This window comes from Ischnura elegans, chromosome 4 (genome assembly GCF_921293095.1).
Source record: "Ischnura elegans chromosome 4, ioIscEleg1.1, whole genome shotgun sequence".
Classification (NCBI taxonomy): Eukaryota; Metazoa; Arthropoda; class Insecta; order Odonata; family Coenagrionidae; genus Ischnura; species Ischnura elegans.
The window spans coordinates 122,647,976-122,668,254 of record NC_060249.1 but is presented as its reverse complement, the minus strand read 5'-3'; the positions used below and the strand labels follow the sequence as shown (position 1 = coordinate 122,668,254).

The 20,279-nt window shown below is 41.3% G+C and overlaps 1 protein-coding gene across 1 annotated transcript in view; it reads right to left on the bottom strand.

Annotated features, from left to right (window-relative positions):
• LOC124158235 (guanine nucleotide exchange factor subunit Rich) overlaps nt 1-20,279 on the bottom strand; it is a 48,364-nt gene that overhangs the window by 12,006 nt on the left and 16,079 nt on the right. Inside the window, exons 8-18 of the mRNA XM_046533424.1 lie at nt 19,118-19,282; nt 16,578-17,027; nt 16,031-16,242; nt 8,809-9,149; nt 6,980-7,699; nt 5,846-5,955; nt 5,313-5,444; nt 3,956-4,198; nt 3,520-3,634; nt 1,987-2,123; nt 604-1,183 (exon numbers count right to left, since the gene is read on the bottom strand). Coding sequence (XP_046389380.1) covers nt 604-1,183; nt 1,987-2,123; nt 3,520-3,634; nt 3,956-4,198; nt 5,313-5,444; nt 5,846-5,955; nt 6,980-7,699; nt 8,809-9,149; nt 16,031-16,242; nt 16,578-17,027; nt 19,118-19,282 — 3,205 coding nt within the window. The remainder of the gene's footprint in view (nt 1-603; nt 1,184-1,986; nt 2,124-3,519; nt 3,635-3,955; nt 4,199-5,312; nt 5,445-5,845; nt 5,956-6,979; nt 7,700-8,808; nt 9,150-16,030; nt 16,243-16,577; nt 17,028-19,117; nt 19,283-20,279) is intronic.

Sequence of the window (20,279 nt, the reverse complement as noted above, 5' to 3'; positions counted from 1 at the left end):
AATCCTTTATCGTAGGAGTTGAAGGAATAAAAACTTTGCTTTTTCCACAGGGTGATTTATTGTCCGACCATGGTTTCATACAGCATAACATTTTCAAGGTGAAAATGTTACACTGCAATGTTCTGACAAATATCCATGATAAGGTCAATTGAAAAAAAAAGGTCATGAAAATTTTTTTGCACAATATGATGACTCCAAGAAGAGATCTAATAAAATTTCCCTTTCGATAAAATCCACAGCTCAGCAGATTTGACTCAATATTCAATCAAATCCATGGATTAGAAATTTAACCCTTCTTTATTCAGAACATGTCACGGGAGAAAATACACTTCACCAAGCAGATCAAGGGAGCGGGGTGGTCCAAGGATTTCAGGTTGCGTGACGGCTTTGAGCTCCCAGGAATAACATACCCTCAGAGCGAAAGAGGGTCCAGGGAAAGAAGCTAAAAGGGGACCGAGGTGGCCATACCAGGGTAACCATTTCCCTAGGCAGGGCTCTGGCGTGAAAGGTTTAAGATTGGGAGGAGCAAAACCCTTCTAAACAATCTTTAGGGGAGGGCACTGGCCAGGGTGCGAGCGTGAGAAGATCACAGCAATGACTTACGGGAATCTCCAGACAGCTTAGTCATCACCGAGGGCAAATTCTGGCAAGACAAACTGGATGGCGATCGTGGTGGATTTGGGAATGGCCACCTGAGGTTGGCGTGGAGGGAGCGCAATGCCACCTCAGGGGGATGCGGCAGCCGTGCTGCGTCCTCCTTCTCGCTGCGCAACCAGCTGACCAGGCCAAAGTGGGGTGCATGCCACGCAGACAGCCGGCCCAGGTCGCCCAGCCGACCGGCCTTGAGCAGCTTCCGAGCGTGCCTCTGCACTACCAGGTCCAAATAGGGCTCCTCGTCTTCCTCCCTCCGAGAGGTGCTGCCACCTGGCTCTGACTTCTTGCGTATGCGCTCCGTGAGGCCGCCAACAGAGCTGCTGCCACCTACCGAACGGCTCTCACTGTTAGAGCGCATCACTTCCCTGTGTCCGGCTTTGGCACTGCCAGAGGACGCCTGAGGCACGGGTGTCAGTGGAGAAGGTTCAGGGCACGAGGACCCAATGGTGACCTTGGGGTCCAGAGATGCGCTGCCCCAACCCTGAGTCTTGGGGGTCGACGTTGTGCTGAAGCTACGTCCCCTCGACACCTTTGAACAAATTACATTTCTCACATTCACCAAATTTTAAGATTAATAGAATAGGCCTATTTTCAATTTTCAGCACTTCAGATTGAGAAATAAGTGTTCAACATTTATGATGAAAATATGTGCAACGTTCAATATTATATATACATATATACTTTTCATTCACTTTTTTTCGTTCACTATAAGTTGCAAAGTCTCCCCTACTTTCTGTTAATACACTGAGGCAAGTAATAACTAGTGGACTGACTGATAAAGTAAAACAATTACTGCTATTGCTAGAGTTTGAAAATGATTTTCTTTTTGAAAATGAGAGGTGATACCCACCTTTTTTAGGATAAAATACAACAAGAAAATGTGAATAATAAATCATTCCCAGAGCACTTCTCACATAATATTTCTCAGAGGTAGTAGGAAAGAGAACCAATACTGGCTACATAAAAATAACAGAATTATTTTTAACATCAAAGTAAACTGATAGAAATAGAATACTTTAAGTACAACACCATAACAGTCCAGAAAAACACTGTGAGACAAAGTGAAAGGAAAATACAAGGTTTAGTTTTGTTCCAGCACGAAATTAAAATCACCATGGAGTTTAGTTTCGTTCCCGCGAGTAAAGTTTCGTCCCGGGTCAAAACTAAACTCCATGGTGATTTTAATTGCGTGCTGGAACAAAACTAAACCTAGACCTTGTATTTTCGTTTCCCTCTGGGTCGAAACGAAACATTTTCGCTTCGTTTCACTTGCCATCCCTGCTTATGAGCGAAACATGAATGGGAGAAATTTGAGGAGTAGAGAGAGCAGACCTGCATGGTTCCTAAGAGCAAGGAGAGGTCCTCCTCGTTGGGGCATACGGCAGGCGTGGGAGGGTGCGAAGACCCAACTCCAAATTTGGACGGCAGGAGAGAAAACGAAGCCCGCGGAGACTCCACATCCATTGGATCTGTAAAATGCAATTCAATCCAATTACAATAAACAAAATAACACATTAATAAACAATTACGTCTCATACATGTATCTACACTCACTTAAATAATCACCAAATGTGAACAAAAATACCTGTGAAAAAATACAAATCCATCCTAAGCATACATAAAGATTTATGAGTGATTAGAAGAGATATGTAAAAATCGCACTTTCATTTTTATTTTATCGCACTTTCAATAACAGTTTATCGCATTTTGTAGCGTCTATTTTTTTATTTTCATAATGTGGTAGATGACGATAAAATGTAGTGAAACATAGTTATATGACAAAATACAGAATATTTTAAATACTTATGCTGTAGAACAATGATAAATTAAGGAATAAGACAGATAATGGCAGAGGTGGAGCTTGCCCACGCCCATTTGTAGTTCGCGGCCACGAAGAGTCCCAGCCAACTAGTAGCTGGCCAGTCGCTCACATGCTTTAAGTGGTGAGTGTCGGCAGAGCATTTAAACTGTGCTCGGCACAAAATGTACGAATTTTGCCATCGAAAAGGCAAATTTGCGTAAAAATATCATAAAAGTCCAGTCATCGCATCTATGTCGCATTTATTGCATTTGCGATTTTCACGCATCTCTAATGATTAGGGACTAATCTACTATAAATAGTCTTAACCCTTATAGTGCGGCAGGCCAATATATCAGCCCTTATGTAGTCCATTATTTAATTTGCTATAACTTATTACATTTCTACAACTTATTTCAGTAAACATAAAAATATTTTGTCAATTTTAACCAGTTTAACCTAATCAATTTAAAAAAACCGCTCATGGATATGTTATAAAATAGCTTTGTATTTGTTTTTTTTTCCTAGTAGCTACATTTTATGAAAATACCCACCTCATTTCTCGCCAGTATCTCAGGAAGAAGGATAGCACTAAAGGGAGTTAACAAGACTCATCTATGCGTAATGCTGCAGTGGCTGCTCATGAGGGAGGTCATTTCAATAGGGAAAAGACTTAATGTGTAGCATAAATGGAGAGGATACAGACATACTTCCCGATTCACAGAAAATTTTTACCCAAATGATTTTGATTTATTCAGAAACACATTCACAGGCAATATCGTTCGATTTACACATAAATAAACACTCTTGTTCTCACGAGCAAGTCGAGACTAATGGAATAGCAACAAAAAGCTGTTCCAGTACACAAAAAGTATTTGCAGACATCTAAGGCTGGATTCATAAATATATGGAAAAATGGTCAAATTTTGCACATTGATTGAGTCACTACGGAACCTCTTAATGGTCAAATGTTAGTTCCTCAGCCTACAAAATCTTGAAGTCACAACATGTCTACACAAATAGAACCTTTAATGACTCTAATATGCATAGAGAGACAGATCACTTACCGATAGCACGGAGGAATCGGACCAGTTCCCTTGAGAGTTCCCATCGGCCCTGCTCCAGAGCTGCATCCAGCAGCTGCGTTGCGTGCTGTCTACTTACTGAGGAACTCTCCAAGTTCTGCAAAGGGGAGGGATATAAAAGAGCTCATATTAGAACCAACAGAAACCCAGTCATCCATCATTCAATTGACCGTTACTTGAAAGCCTAGTGCTTCCCAAGACATTTATCCCGGGGATATCCTATTCTCCCCGCCTACTATTTCTAAGAATTATAAATGATGATAGGGAAACAAAAAAAGTTTAAAAAGCATTTCCATTCTACATGGTCCATGATATACCAATTTTTTGTAGAGACTATTTTTCACATCATAAGGCATGTATAAATTTTATAAAGATAATATCATATTAGCATTTGAGGTATTAGGAAAACAAGCCTTACCTGTAAAATTATGAGGTAGGATGCCGCTGTGCGGAGCTGCCCAGCGGCAAGGCAATGTTCAAACAGAGTACGTGGTCTGCCGACAGCAGCAAAGAGACAAGGCCACAGCGCCACCTCCGTCTTCCTGGCGCATTGCACGATGCACCGAGGCCTCTCTCGTGGGAACTCGCCTATGAACTCCACGACCCCAGGAAGCAGGGCATCCGGCAGAGGGTCCTTGCTGGTGGCCTCCTCTTCCAACACCTGTCAAAGCACACACACAACAAGTTAAATTTTGTGCACACAAATTCTACATTTTTAGTAACGGGTTAGTACATCAATTTTATTTTACTGTTGATTATGATACAGTTCCAAAATTAAAGAGACTAGCATTTTTCCATTTCCCAATCCATTTCCACCTACTAAATCAATTCTTAACAAAAGATTGATGACACCTCAGCCCTTTTGCAGATGAGTTGCTGACTCACTCACTCACTCACACTGAGCACTCGCAAACATCTCGCATCGTCTCGCTTTGGCATATTGAATGTATAGCCATGAGCTACAGAATGAGAAAATTTTAGCTCAGTTGGCCACCTGACAGGTGTGTATTTCCCTTGCAAGCATTAGCCTAAGAAAACAAAATTTTCTCTAGTATCTAGGAGAGGATGGATTTCCTCATGTCCCTTCCAATGGAACAGCAGAAATCATGTTTTATTTTCTACGTTCCAGCACAAAATGCCCTCCCTTTTCAAGGAAATAACTGAGGAGTAGCTGGTGGTGTACCGTTACACCACTTCCTCCAAGACTCATTTAACTCGACCAAGATATTATTTCTGTGGAATTATCGCACCTGATGTGCATGTGCCTCAATTAATGTCTGCCACCGTAGAGCCCTAGATTATTTTCTTGAATGTAGCCCTCGGTGAATGTCCCACCTTTCATACTTCTAGCCTTATCATGCTTTCTCTTTCAACAGTTCTCAATAATGATGTGAAAACATAGAAACTGGTTGAGCAAATTAAAAAGGATGGAAAATTACAACAGCTGTTTGTGTATTTATTATTGATGAATTTCCACAAAGTGAACTCGTCCACAATCACTCAGCTCCACCTTTAAACTGATGACCACTTCTGGATGCTATGTGCACAAAGATGCTGAATTGTGGCATTGATGTAGTTTAGCATAAACCATTTTGTCCTCTCATGGCAAAAACAAAACTCGGCAGAGGAAGAAGACGCCTTGGTAGTTAGAGTGAAGGAATGCTGGGTCAAATTCAGGGGATTAGTGTTCTAATTCGGGACAAGGCGAATGATTATTGCCCCATGGAATTAGGCCCTCCCCTGCTTCTCCTCTCTCACCACCAACGGTTGCTTACCTCATGAAGCAACAGCTCCAATGAATGCGGGAAGTACGGGAGAGAGGTGCAGGAGCGCGCAATTTCCCAAGCGTGGAAGCCCAAGTTGCGACGCAGAAGTTGACGGAGGATCTGATGCAAGTACACTTGGCTCTGCACAAGGAAAAAAAATACATTGAAGTTAGGTAAAAAGGAAATAAAATGATAAAAAAACATTCTGTAAGGACACAAGATTTGATGATGCAGATAATGCATTTTGATAGCACATTGAGGTGATGGTGACACAGAAAGGCAAGCCAGTAAACAAATTCTAATCCAAATGGTCAATTTAGCAAGTAGTGCAAGGCAAGTACCTATAACTTATGATTTTAGATACAGCTGATGCACATTAGGCACAACCAAAATAGGTCTGGCCATAGCTTCTATTTATTTCTTAAGCTAAAAAGTTGCATAAATGGACATCATTGGAAAAATCAACAAAAACTACAATCAGATTCCGAGTGACAAACACACCCAGAGCTAGCTTGTGGTTTTCATCCAAATTTGATGCTTACCGTCCTTTCAACAACACAAAACGGAAGGGAGAATGGCAGGGATGGGTCCGATGAAAAAACAGTTGTATCACTTTCCGCTCCCAAGAGAATGGCATCTTCGAAGAGGATGGCTGGATGCAACAATGTAGCCAGAGGCGGACATCATGAAATGGAACAAAGAAAATGCATCAATTGGCAGGAGCACAAAGTAGAACCACCAAAATATAAATTAAAATTATTTTTATCAGCAAAACTATTTTGAAAATTTCTTTTATTGGATTATGAATAAAGTCCCTAAATGAAACATTTTAACTCCTCGAAGAAGTACAAGTCCAAGAGCATACTGTATGACATCTTATGCAACAGACTGCCAAACAGAAAAGTTTCTTATGAGGCATTTCAGGAACGATACTATGACATCTTTCAGCAGCCTTCATTTTTGATCTGCCACAATATTATATCATACTAGGGATGGTCGGATAGGATACATCGTACCCAAATATCCACGGTCACTGGATTTTGTAATCGGATCCAAATTCACTAAAGAAATCAAATCTGGATCCAAATTTTTAAAATTAATATTAGAGGGTGCGGAAAGAGTTCTGGTTCTCTCCCTACATGCTCCAGTGCACTGCAATTCTTGTCCTATTCATGAACCATTTGTTTAAACGATCTTGCACGGATACACAGCGAAACTTTTTATATCCTGAGAATGTAAACATATTAGTGCTTTTGGAAAATAACTTGAAAGCTTATAACAGTGAATTGCCATCAGTAAAAATTTAAAATATGTAAGAAAATCAAAATAGCATCCCTTTGATCAAACGTACCCACAACACTGAATAATTCAAAACAGGCAATTAAAAATGTGTTGGGATCACTAAATGCCTGAAGGTCTGACAAATCAAGGATACGATCAGCAACTGAAAATGACCCTGGATCCGTCAATGCTCTCTACGCTCTACCTTAACATATTTTACCTTTAACTTTTTAGAGCAAAAGTTTAATTTTATTTTAATTATGGATAATGTCACAGATGCAATACACTGACCTCAATTTCTTCTCGCACTTTGCTCAACAGCTTTGAACCAGAGGGTGGGAGAAATTAAAAGAGCAAATTCCAGGATGTGAGCCCTTGACAGGGATGCTACTCACCTAACGGATAGATTCTTAGCTGAAAAGGCAGCATGATCCTCTTGGCCATGAAGGAGTGAGCGCCTTCATGGCCTGCCCTGCGCCCTGGCCTAGGAAGCAGAGGCAGCCACACCCTTGCACCGGCTGCACCGCAATAGAGCCACAACGCCTGCCGCAGCTGCGGCTTCCTCCTCCCACTACCCCTCGGAGCCCAGACGCCTTCAACGCCAGACGCCAGCACCGTTGCACCAACAAGCTCCCCATCTACGCTCCCCCCGTGTGCCGTGGCACCTTGCTGGGCTCCCACCCACCGGAACGGAGGAACTGCGGCGCTACCGTTCCACTCCCCGTCCCCACTATCCCCGCTGCCTTCGCCTCCCTCCTCGTCCACCTCCACGCCGCGGTCTCGCTGCACCATCATGAGGCGCCCGCTCACGTTGAGCACGATGCTCTCCAGCTCTCCCTCCCCACCCCCTCCCTCCCCCCCCTCCCCTTCGTCCTCCTCCGCGCTCTCAAACTCCTCCTCCTCCCCCAGCATCGCCTCCTCTTCGTCCTCCTCGAGACGGGACTTTTTGCGGTGGCGCTTCCAGCACGTGAGGCGAGCGTTCGAGGGCGGGGGACGGGTCGTCTCGGCCCTCAGCGACGTCAAGGACACGGAGACGACACAAGCCGCATGGATGCAGAGGGCAGAGATGTCTATCTCCTGGAGGCGGACCAATTCCAAGCACGCTCCTTGGTAACCTAGGGAAGTAGATAAAAAAATTCGTTAGAAACAGGACACACCCACAAAAAAAAACACCACTAGTGAGATCATAAGGAACATAAGCGAAATTTTGCAATTTTATGCTGTCTACAATTTAGTGCAGCAGCCCCTGGCTTCACAATACCAATCTGAAAAGGAGGATTTATTTTGAACTGAATAATATCATTACTTTGAATCAAATGAAAACATAGTAAAATGCACACCAGTCATTCAGTCAGCCATCGTCAGTTGAACTGCAGAATAAAAACTATAGGGTGCCATTTAAAAAAGACATAACGCTGTTCATATCTTTGTAAATAACAAAGCTACAAGGAAGGTAGTCATGCTGATTAATGTCCCACTGTTGGCTAATGACCATTTACTTGTCAAATTTTTGAATTTGCATCTGGACAAAAATAGTTTTTATAGACTCTATAGTTTTTATTCTGCAGTTCAACTGATGATGGCTGACTGAATGACTGGTGTGCATTTTACTATGTTTTCATTTGTTCACTGTCAACGTCAGCAAGTGGAGTACTTCCAATACCCACGTACCTGCACTAAGCGCTAGTGAGTCAGTCATTTTTCATAACACACTGTTTATGTTAATGGTCCACTGTGCTACATTTTTTAACAAGTCCTTAGGAGAGGAAATGAACTGCTGAATAAAAAATATAGGGTGCCATTTAAAAAGACATACCGCTGTTCATATCTTTGTAAATAACTAAGCTACAAGGAAGGTAGTCATGCTGATTAATGTCCCCCTGTCGGCTAATGACCATTTACTTGTCAAATTTTTGAATTTGCATCTGGACAAAAAGTTATTTCGGGTGGTCAAGATAAATGGGACACCCTGCATAATAGAAAAAGGACGAGGACAACGGTGCTGTGGTAGATGGAAAAAGCCAGAAATCAGAGGGTAAAAATGCTACCTGATTGGGACAAAAAAAACTAGGTGTGATGATGCAATGAACACTGTTACGCTTTTACAGTTTTCCCTACGTTCATATCCAATTCAACTCATGCATTTTTGCTCCAATAAAATACCTTCACCTTCTTAATGTGAGTGATGGATACAGAAGCCTACAAAGTAAAATAAGTGGCTTACCAGTGGCTGCAGAGGATGCTGAAATCTTGCCATGGGGTGGTGCTAGCGAGGCTGACGAAGATGACGGCAGGAAGCCATTGCTGAGCGACGACGAGGCAGGCATGGTGGCGCGAATGAGACAGAGGCGAGCGTCAGCCGTAAAGGCAACGAGCGTGGGGCCCAAAGCATCAAGCAGGAGAACCTGCGCCCCCACCCGCGCCACTCCGGCTGTCGAGTCTTCGAGGCGCCCCTCGCGAGGATAGGCACGGACCTCATCCCGGTCACGTGCCACGTTGTAGACGCCAGCCACAATGACAACGGGCCCTCCGTCTTTCAAGGATGGAGTGTCAGGCATTGGACCACTGTTGAGGGGAAAAAGTTGAGAGAAAAAGTAATTATACAATAGGACTATAGGATATAAGGAATTTGTTCATTCCCCTAAATATAAAGGACTTTAATAAATGCTGGGTGTAATAGGGTAGTTTCCTTCATCGAAGAAAACGAAAGGCAATGATTGCGATTCGTTACCCACAATTAGTGTATTCATAATATACAAGTTATTTGGTTTTAGAAAACCCAGTTTAGACGCATGCCAATGGTCGATTTTTATCCTCATTTGAAAAAGGCCAGATTGGCGCCCATGCGATGCCACTCCACGTGACGTCACAGGGACCTAGTTTCTATACGAGTAGATAGGAGTTTTACATCGTCTGAGATTACCAATGCATTCATGAGGCACAGAGCTCAGGGAAACATGTCTTAATAATCACCTATTAAAACTGGCTAAGGTCGGAAAGTTTTCTTCGTTTGATAAGGTATTAATAATCCTTATTTAAGCCAAGCGCTACCTGCTAGTAGGGTACTCTGCTACCTGCTAACAGCCAGGATTGTAGTGGCGCTCATAGCCTCGCACCAAGGTGACCTCACACGGTGGAAGCCGGAACCAGAATGACGTCACACAGGCTTTTCCCAGCATTTGTACTTAGCCGTCACATTTTCACTTTTCATATAATCGCAAAAAATAGATATCATCATTTAAAAATCTAAAAGGGTGAAATACGTACTCCAGGAGTACTAATATTTTGATTTAAGCAATTTAAAAAAATAGGAAACCATCTTATTTCAATGGAGCATTTCAGTTTTTATTTGTTGCTGGTGTCCTAAACCCCTCCTGAAACACACGGTCTGTTAACACATTTAGTGTGGAGCACGTCAATTGATGTGCTCTGCCGTTCAGGCCGGGAGCCCTTTCTCCGCCTCCGTACGTGACTAATATCCACTTCCGAGTCTTCCAATTGTGTTTAAGGCCTTCAGCAAGCTTCCCTCTTCGGAACCGTGTGCACCGTTTGTAAATAGCAGTATTTGAATGGTAGTTATGGCGTGGAAACCTCCCTCTATTTTTCTTTCTCATTTTAACGTCCCATTTTGACGATTTTGATGAAAATCGGGTATGCATTGAATGTGTTAAGGCATCTTGCAGGATGGTATGTAGATATGACGCATTGCTTCCATAACATCACATCAGAGATCACGGATTACTTTAAAACCCGTGCAATAGAGATTGCAGTGGGCAGCCGATGCTTTGTTTGATCAAGTACTGTTTCCAACACTTTTGCGTGGTCAATCCCTTCCACTTCAATTTCTTTTCTGAATATCGTGCTTCTATCCTCCATTAATTTTTCTGTGCTTCTACTTAAATGAAATGGTAGGTAACGAAATGATATTTTGTGGTTTGTAATGAACATAGAACAGTGAAATAAGAAGTGAATGTCATATTGATTACGAACGAACTCTACTCCCATTAAAACATCGAGAACAAACACAGCTATCGTTACTTGCGTAAAATCATTTAATGCCTTCAAATGCATCATATTTCATGAAATATGAGTTCTTTATGTGCAGTATGGATCCTCTGCCCACGACCCCCACCCACCCAGGTTGATGTACAGCCCGTCGTCCCCCTGCAGGCAGATGTGGCCCCATTAAACTTTCAAAATATCAATATTGTTCCCCTAAATAGTGATAAAATAGTGAAAAAAAAGTATATGTCTGAATATAGTCCCCCATTTTTTTCCAAAAATGCCTGTGGTAAAAGTACTACAGTAAACTCTTGATTTTACGAAGTCAGTGGGACCGGAAAATTGGCACTTCGTAAAATCGAGTTTCGTAAATTCAAACCTTTTTCATAAGTCACGAAAAAAATGTTCGCTTTTGTTTCTTCCGCCGTTTTTTGTCTTTAGTGGTCTTATTTAAATGTTTTCGGTGGTTATTCTCGGTATAAATCATAGAAAAGGCTTTTTGCTATCCATTTATGATGTGAAAAATCGTTAAATAATTATACCACCATAAAATTCCCATTTCTTGTTCATACTTCAACATCAAGGATCGCTAAAGAAATTCGCGACCAGTTTTGAAAACGTAATCAAATAATGAATTTCAATGTTTATTATAAGAATTAACAGTAATAAATTTGTGGTTAGGAGCCAATAGCTACTATTAAGTATGCAAAAGATAGATGTTTGTTTCTGACACCCACGGAATTTTAGCGGCAGCCGGCCTAACCGCCATATATGTCGCCCTCTATCGCTCAGTGACGAGAAAAAAAAGAAAAACAAGGGTCTTAGCCCGTTTCCAAAATAACCTTCGTAAGTTAATATTTCGAGTTACCGTATATCTCCGAATATAGTCCCCCCTTTTTTTCCAAAAATGGCCACGGAAAAGTAAGGGGGGGGGACTATAATCGAGTGTAATCCAATTTAGCATACTAAAGGTGACCATAAAGTAATAAATAACAGCATAATGGCTAATGTTCTCGTAGTCTTTCTATTTGAGTATATTTATGAGGATTATAATCGGAGATATTAGTAAATACTGCCACGTTTTACCGGAAATTAAGACAATTTTTACCACAAATGTTGTACAGATACGATTATTCCGATTCAAATAGCATATCGAATATGCGTTTTCACGGAATCCATCGGGTAGCCGCTAATTTTTCTTGGAAAAGTATTGTTAGAATAATTCAATCGACACTGATCACTTAATGACGCAAAACAGTAAATAATTAAAATGAAAATTAAACACACACTATCATTACATTAATCGAACACTAGGATTGAATCAATAGTATATGTACCCGTCGCTCATTTAATAACTACACGATTTAAATAATTGCGAAAAATAAACAGATAAAGTGAACCTTTCGTGACGATTTAGCATTTCATTGCGTCCGTAGCCACTATACCTCCGTGCGGTTCGTGTTTACAACCACTGCCATAACCGCCTTCACAGAACAAGAATGCGCAATAGGTGATGCATTTGTTTCTGAAAAGGCGCAATAATCGAAGACTTTAAACCAGAAGCGCCGGCATTACTGCATTTGATCGAAATACAGCGACTCAGCATCGAAAGTGTAATCAATTTATTGAGGAATATCTTCAATTCGTCAGGGTAAATAGGATCGATAAATTACGTCGCGTAACGTTTCGCAATTATTTCCGCGATATTTTCTTTATTAAAAATAATTTTACGTTCAACAGTGAGGTGATGGATCAAGTAGAAAGATGAGGATCAATCCTGACGCAGATTAGAGGCCTTCAAAGACGGAGTTTCGATGCCAATTTAAAAATAGCCGTTGCAGAATACGCCGTAAATCATAGTATTTACAGCGCTAGCAAAGCGCTAATACATCGCGGAAGTCATTTCGGGGGTCTCGATGCGGCAGATTCAAAGAATTAGAGGAAAATATCGTCGAATTTGTGCGCAAATGCAGAGCAGAAGCTCTTTGTGTAACTTATGCAATGAATTGCGACGAGGCATTGAAAATTGATATAATTTTTTTTCAGTTTTAATGTTTGTTGGAAAAAGTTTATTTCTTAATTTTATTACTTTGATATTTGTAAGTCCTGTAGTTTAATTGTTTTGCTTAGAAGGCATTTGATAGCAATATTTTTATAATATTTATAATTTATTTAACACAATTTTATTTAGATTTCCTTAATTCTTCAGGTCACTTGGATTTGTGATGACTTGATGGGTGTGTTACACTGGATCTAAGGAAGTTTCAGGGCCAAATGCAATACTGTTTATGGGCTTTAAGTTAAAGCTTATATATTGACATTGTCTGTAGTCATTTGGAAATCAAAAATATTAATAATTTGTTAAGGTTTAAAAAATACAATAGCCTTGGATACTTGGAAAATTTCTCATTTCTTCATTACATCTGGTTAAGGAACTATAAATTACTGATACATGCAATGGATCACAACATGTTTTAGGTATAGTTATTTTGTTGTGATGGAAAATATGTGAACAGATTTGTTCTTAATCTTCACAGAAAATAATAGTTTTTATCGAATCTAGAATCTTAACTTGCTAACCACAGAAAAATTGCCTTCCTTTACATTTTAAATTTTTTCCCAAAACTGAGGTCTCAAAATTGGGGGGGGGGGACTATATTCGGAGATATACGGTACTTCGTATTTTCAGCAGAATGTGCTCTATTTTCACTGAGATTCAATTACGATCATAAATAACGTAGGATGTGATTATCTTCTGGCGAATATTTGAAGTAAATTCTGTTTGAGTTCTCCGTCCGACTACTGTGTTCCATCATCTTCGCAGACGTTGCCATAAAAGACTTAATTCTTCATCAGGACTGTATTCTTCATACCGGGTGTGAGGTGACCTGTTCATATAGTATGTTTCTCTCCTTTTATGCCGACAGGAGCAAGGTTCCAACCGGAAAACGACAGGAGAAACATCTTACAGTATCGGAGAAATATAGATAGAAACGTTATTATCCACATTGATTGTTTTCCTACAAGAGACGTTTTATCATTTCTCAACGTGGTTAAGTATTGGTTCGCTGGCGTGAATTCCCAAAAAATGACACGCAAAAACCTGTACCGTCACCTCATTTAGTTTTCGTGTTCCTTTCTCCGCCGTATTGAAAGTTAGGCAAAGGATCATTGACATAGAGAAAAGATTTTCTTAGTTTTAGCACTAAAAAATAGTCACGCCATAATCGTAAATAAATATAGTGTGGAAAGAGCAAAGAAATTAATTTCAATTGAAAAGTCAGCTGAGAAGAGGAGAGACAATTATAAGCGCGGCACCATTTTCCCGATAGTGGAAGATACTTCTTCCGCCTCTCTCCGGTTAATAACTTCCCCCCGTTGCAGGTAAAGATAAACCATGCCCTTCTCCACAATCGGGGAACGTTCCCAGTGGGTGGGGTGAATAAGAGTGGGATGGGGATTGCCTGAGGGAAGAAGTGTGGTCAGCACAAGGACTGGTGAAGGGGGCAGGCCAAAGAAGGGTGGGGAAATGGCCTTCAGCTCTGCCTCAGTCTACTTTTGGGGGCCGTATTTTTTTTCGACGCACACAAGCTCAGTCTCCTTAGGGAGGGAGTGAATGGGAAATGCTGGGGAAGGAGGGGTTTGGGATGCGTAAGGTGGGTGTCAGCAAGATCAGCCAAAGGCGGCAGGAGGGAAGGGACAAAGGCTTTTGAAAGACAGAACCCCAGCATGGGAGAACGGGGAAGCGTGTGAGAAGAAAGTTCATGGCTAGACTTGGAAGTTCGTCTTCATTACGAGAAGCCTGAAATATAAATTGGCGGTAAATAGAGCCCAGTACTTAAGATATTTAAGTTGTTCATTCACAAAGGCCAATATATACACGAAAAGATATTATGGCGCGGATTGCATGTATCAACGTCCATTTCGGGATGTTATTAATTTCTGTTCCCATTTATAAAAGTAGCAAATAGATTTGAAAGAATGATAATCATGAATAAAAATATCTAAATCGATATCCAAACGCACATGAGCAAAATAGATGAATGTATACATACCGATCCATCGCAAGTAATACCGCTCAAGCTTCTTCCGGTATAGGACTTTAAAATCCTGGATAATGCCTTGGTCCAAGGGCTGGGACTTGCTGGTCGAGTTCGGGGGTAAAAAGAGGACTCGTACATTAGCCAATTTTAGATCTTCCACGCATTTATGAACGGTGGCATTATCCATTATTAAAACAATTTTGCTGTTCTCTCCAGCAATTTTTCTCTGTAGACGTATAACAGTTTGCTGGAAAATTTCTCGGGTCATCCAGCTGTTTTTATTTGCATGGTAAAAAACGGGGAGGGCTTCCAATTTTACATGTTTTAAGCACCGTGGCCTTTCAAATTTCCCAATGACAACGGGCTTATTTTGTCCGTGCCCGTTTGGTTGACGCACAGCCCCACAGTAACACGCACTTTACTCTTTTTCCCCCCATGGCACCTTTGCCCTTTGAAACCCAGGGTTGCGTCAGGTAATTCATTAAAAAATAGCCCAGTTTCAGGGGCCAGTGAGGGTGAGCTCGTCGAGGAGAGGGTCCCGGATTAGGGACCCTTCGAAGTGCTTCGGCGAAAAGTAGTCAAGTAGTCTTCGAAGTACGTTCACAGCAGTGCAAAGGGTTAATTAGGGGTGTACGAAATACTCCGCGCGACCTTCCTGACATGTTAAACTACGAATTATTGTCGATGCTATGTTTACGAACATCACGTAAATAGGAGCATAATGTCAGCCGCGATATTTTAACTGAACTCCTACTCCCCCTAAATTCCCACAGTGAGGTTTTTGGCGACCCATTTCTCTCCAAAGTTGCATTATCATTTACGATTTCGCACTTTTGATGGACCACAGTTGGAAGCGCTGATTTTTTAGCTACTTACGCCGGCGTAACTAGTTTTGTTGACAAATTTTTCGCCGTAGTTCGTATAAACGAATGCCATTTGCTCCTAGGGACCGAGCCGAGGTTCGTAAATTCAAAAAATTTCGTATAATCGAAACTTCGTATAATCGAATAGCGCCATGTATTTAGCATAGGCTTTTCACCGGGACCGCAATATCACTTCGTATAATCGAAAACTTCGTAAAATCCTGCTTCGTAAAATCAAGAGTTTACTGTATATATTCAAACGCATTGGACTATATATTCAAACGCATTTTTTTAAATTTTCCCAAAACTGAAGCCTAAAAATTAAGGGGAGGGGACTATATTCAGAGGGGGACTATATTTGGAGAAATACGGTATTAATAGCTGATGACAAGCTACAGTCATCATTGCATGATTTGGCCTCAGAAGTTCATGACAAGCTTGGCTCGTCATTTCAGAAAAAGGGGTTAGGTAATTATTATGTATCACTATATGAATCACTTCAGTCATTGAAGAAAAACTGAAAATCATGCACGCTCACCCTCCATCAACTCCAGCACCAATTGACAAGGCCACTGCACTCCTCCCATTGCTGCAAGGCTTCCACCAAAGGAGACCTCCGGTGACAGCAAAGTCCCGCTCTTGCGTCTCATTGCCAAACAGGCGCCAACGGCAAGTGGGCAGGGTGACGTGAGCAAGCCCAGTTCGACCTGCCACCACCACACCCTGTCCATCAGCACCCACAGCAGCGTACTGCAATGGCGAAAGCAGAGGTACGTTAATAAAAACTGGACGAACACCCACACCCAGAAAGATTGAGGAACCCATCCCCGTGCAGCAATTTTCAATTTATATTTCATGGAAAAGATTCAGAAAAAACATGATTCAAACTAAAATAGCTGATTCAAAAATAACAAAAGAGATAAAATTTTGCAAATTTCTGGTTTAAAAGTTAGATTGGTTCCTCAAGTAGAAGATAACTTAAAGATATCTTTTTCCTGCTGGATGCACAAAGATGTACACACACACAATGCGTATCTCTCCCTTTAGTCTTTAAGGTGCTGGCTCGTTACGATGAAGGCACTCACCCTGATTGGCCAGTTGGTTCCGAGGTATGAGGACGGGATGGGCACCACGATCCACTGCTTGCTCCCCATGAACGCCTCGGCCGCGCCCTCCGCCTTCCCCTCCCCTCCCCTGCCCCCCACCCCCATGCCGCCTCCCTCCTCCTCGTCCTCCTCATCGCCGCCCCCTGCCCCCTCGTCCTCATCCCCACCCACCCCCGCGTGCACGCCCCCCGGCCTTGCGCCCGCCACGCCACGCGCCGACACGCCGCCAAAGTGGTTGGGGAGGATGGGCAGGGGGGAGGAGAAGGAGGAGGAGGTGGTGGAGGACGATCGGGACGAGGACGAGTGGTGGGGGGAGGAGGGGGGTGCCCTGCTCCTGCGCCCCCTCCGCCCTCGACCCCCGCCCACCCTCCCACCCAGGTTGATGTACAGCCGGTCGTCCCCCTGCAGGCAGATGTGCCCCTGGTGGCTCTGAAGGAAAGACACACGACAAATAGGTTAACTGAATGGATTCAGGCTTAACCTGATAGATGGATGATTTATTTGCTCCAGCACTTTTCCTTTGGAGCATTAATATTTTCACAAAGCTAGGACATATCATAATCATAAAAAAGCACACAATGATACAATAAAACCTCTATGCAGTGAACCTCTTTACATCATAAACCTCCATACTTCATACCACCCACATGGTCCCGTCTAATTTACGTGTAAATTTATAGGCAAACCTCTTTGTAGTGAACCTCTTTGTCTCGTAAAACCTCCACTTATCGTACCAAGGAGATACCCCCAAGACAGCCTAACTACCTTCGCAAATCTTACCGAGACAACTAGAGACCATTAATGCAGCTGCGATTATATACATGAAATGACATTTTCGGCGATAAACGTTTCACCCTTATTTTTTTTCTTATACACCTTTAATGTGCTGTAATTTTCACGTTAATCATTAGTTGTGGCCATTTTGTTCCATATGAGAGCATACCAAACAGTAAATAAGAAAAAAGGTATCTAACTATCCTAATCATTTTAAGTGACTGTTGAATTAAGAGAGATCACATCACTAATGCATGCATGTTTGTTTAAACACATAAATATAATGGTTTTAAAGACAGTAGCGCCTTCATTTCCGAAGGATATGAAAAAATGGTGCCTATCACTGAAACCTCTCTATAGTGAACCTCCATACATCAAATTAGCCAAATTTTGGTCCCCTCCATTACAATGTAAATAGGTTTTACTGTAGTTATCTCATCCCAAAAGTACAATTTAAAAGTATTCACATTCAAGCATGAGTATGTCATGCAATCACGGTCAGTACTGATTTGGAAAATATACAATCAAACTGGGTAAAAAATCAAACGTGGCAGAACTGCATTTTCATATGAAATGAAATGAAAACACTAGGTATGCATCAGAGTTAAAATTAACTTTTCAGTCCCGAGTTAAAATAATTACTCGGGGTTATGCAAGGATTTATTACAAAGTTTGGCAACACATAAAACAATACACATTTTACTTTCATAAAAAACTCACCATAACGACCACCACATAGCTACCAGAAAAAAATCAAAAGGATAACCTCACAAAAAAACCCTATTGAGTTTTTTTCTGAATACACAAATATTACAGCACATCATATGCAATGCATTTTTAAAGATAACTTTAATTATAATATAAGGCAAATTTTAAGTTGAGTTTATTTGATATTCGAAAGTAATCACAAGTAGACCACAACCTCAGGTGGCAGTACAATGTACCAAGAACAAGAGCAATGTAGATGATCTAAAGATGTATTATAATACCTCAGTAAATTCCAACCTTAAATATGGTGTATCATCTGAGGTGGCGCCTAATTATATTAAAAAATGTCACTCATTTATGCTCAAAAGAAAATCATTAGGATTATCAGTAGGAAAAGCAGACGTCATCACAGTTTTCCAATAATATGTTAGCTTAGATGTGTTCCCATGGAGAAATTTGCAAATTTGCAAGCTCTGCCAAATGTTCTCTTTGTGAAGGGGCGACAAATCAGCCTTGTTAGATAAACCTTGTATTGGAGATGATGGATTAGAGAGAAGGATGATGTTTATTCTGGCAAAAGTTTGCCCAACGGTTTTATTAAAGAAATTTTATACATCTTGAACGCAAATTGTTCAAGTTATTAACATGTTTCAAGATGTCAGCAAAACAAGTTGCGATTTTTTTTATTTTAAGGAATGGTGGCTTTCTTTCAAGAGTGAAGAAATTTGTTTTGAGTGAAAACATAAAATTTGTGTCATCAGTTGTATCAAAATTTATTATTATAACATAATTACGCTTTTTCCACTTTTTTGTTAGACATAATTCATTCAGAGCCTTTTTCCAACTCTTGACGAATTTCATAACTACAATTCATAAAATTGATTTTGAATTATACATGCTTCTGACAAATTTCACTCATATCAAGATGGTAGCTACCCACAGCTCCAGTTAAATAAACTAAGAATGAAAATGCCCCAGACATATCTCAAACAATAATAAATGATGCAATGATAAATATGCTGAACAGAAGCACATACCATGCAGGGGTTGACTGTGAGGGCACTTTTCACAAAGTCCAGAACAATGATGGAATCTTGTTCTGATTTTGTGGAGCCCAGCTCCCTGATGTGGTGATCGACCCCGGAGCGACCCAGACACGGCTGCTGAACCATCCAGAGCTGATAACCTTCAGCTGACCACTCCTGGAAACACAAAGTTCACGCAATATTCAATGGGAGTGGAGCCGGAATGCCAGGACATGTAACAAAGAAGGCCATTTCAAATGATAAAGTGAAACTGAGGTGCCACCATGCACTCGCCGGGGCGCACCTTGAATACACATTGAGCAAATGGAATCCAGCACGCAAAGACTTGATCCATGAACTTAATAATATACAAAGGAAAGCTATATAATTCGTAAAAAAAACTGCTAATAGGGTGGTTCCTATTATTTTTTTATTGCCTAAATCGAAAGATTATTACTCCTGGAGTACATATTTCACGCTTTTAGATTTTTAAATGACGATATCTATTTTTCGCGATTAAGTAAAAAGTGAAAATTTTCAAGAGCGCGAAAACACAACGGCTAAGTATGAATGCTGGGTAGTGGAGGCATCAAAATGATACCTTAAATCTATCAGTTCTGCAGTCTATTTCCTTTATCTCATTCATAGTGTTCTTGAAATTCCCAATGAGCAATCATATTGCCTAGGGAGGTGCAAATACCTCGAATACTGGAAAGTATTCCAATCTCTTCACCTTTGCACCTCGAGATCTCAAATAATTATGCTAAAGGTACGACCTCGAATACTAGGAATTTCTTGCCATACACTGTGGCATGTACGTCGTTGGTAGTTGACTCAGAAATATGCAGAGAACTAGAGTCGTTTAGTGCATGCAGCGCTGTTTTAGGCAATTTGATGAACTACACCAAATTCGTGGACTAGCTGCATTCACAGGAGCACCGTGTTCCTGTTTTCCAAGCCTCGCAGTGCGTGACCGTGCTCCGTGATCACCGATACATGTACCGCAGCAGTTGCAACCCGGGTAACTTGTGCAAGACGCGACTACTTGGCATGGTGCCTGAGAGTGTAGTTTCCCACGTTGAGCAGTGCTTTTTGATGCATTCGTGCAAACCACTTTTCTGTATCCAAGTTCACACAGCCACGGGTGTGTGGTTTTCAAAACCAAGCCTTACCC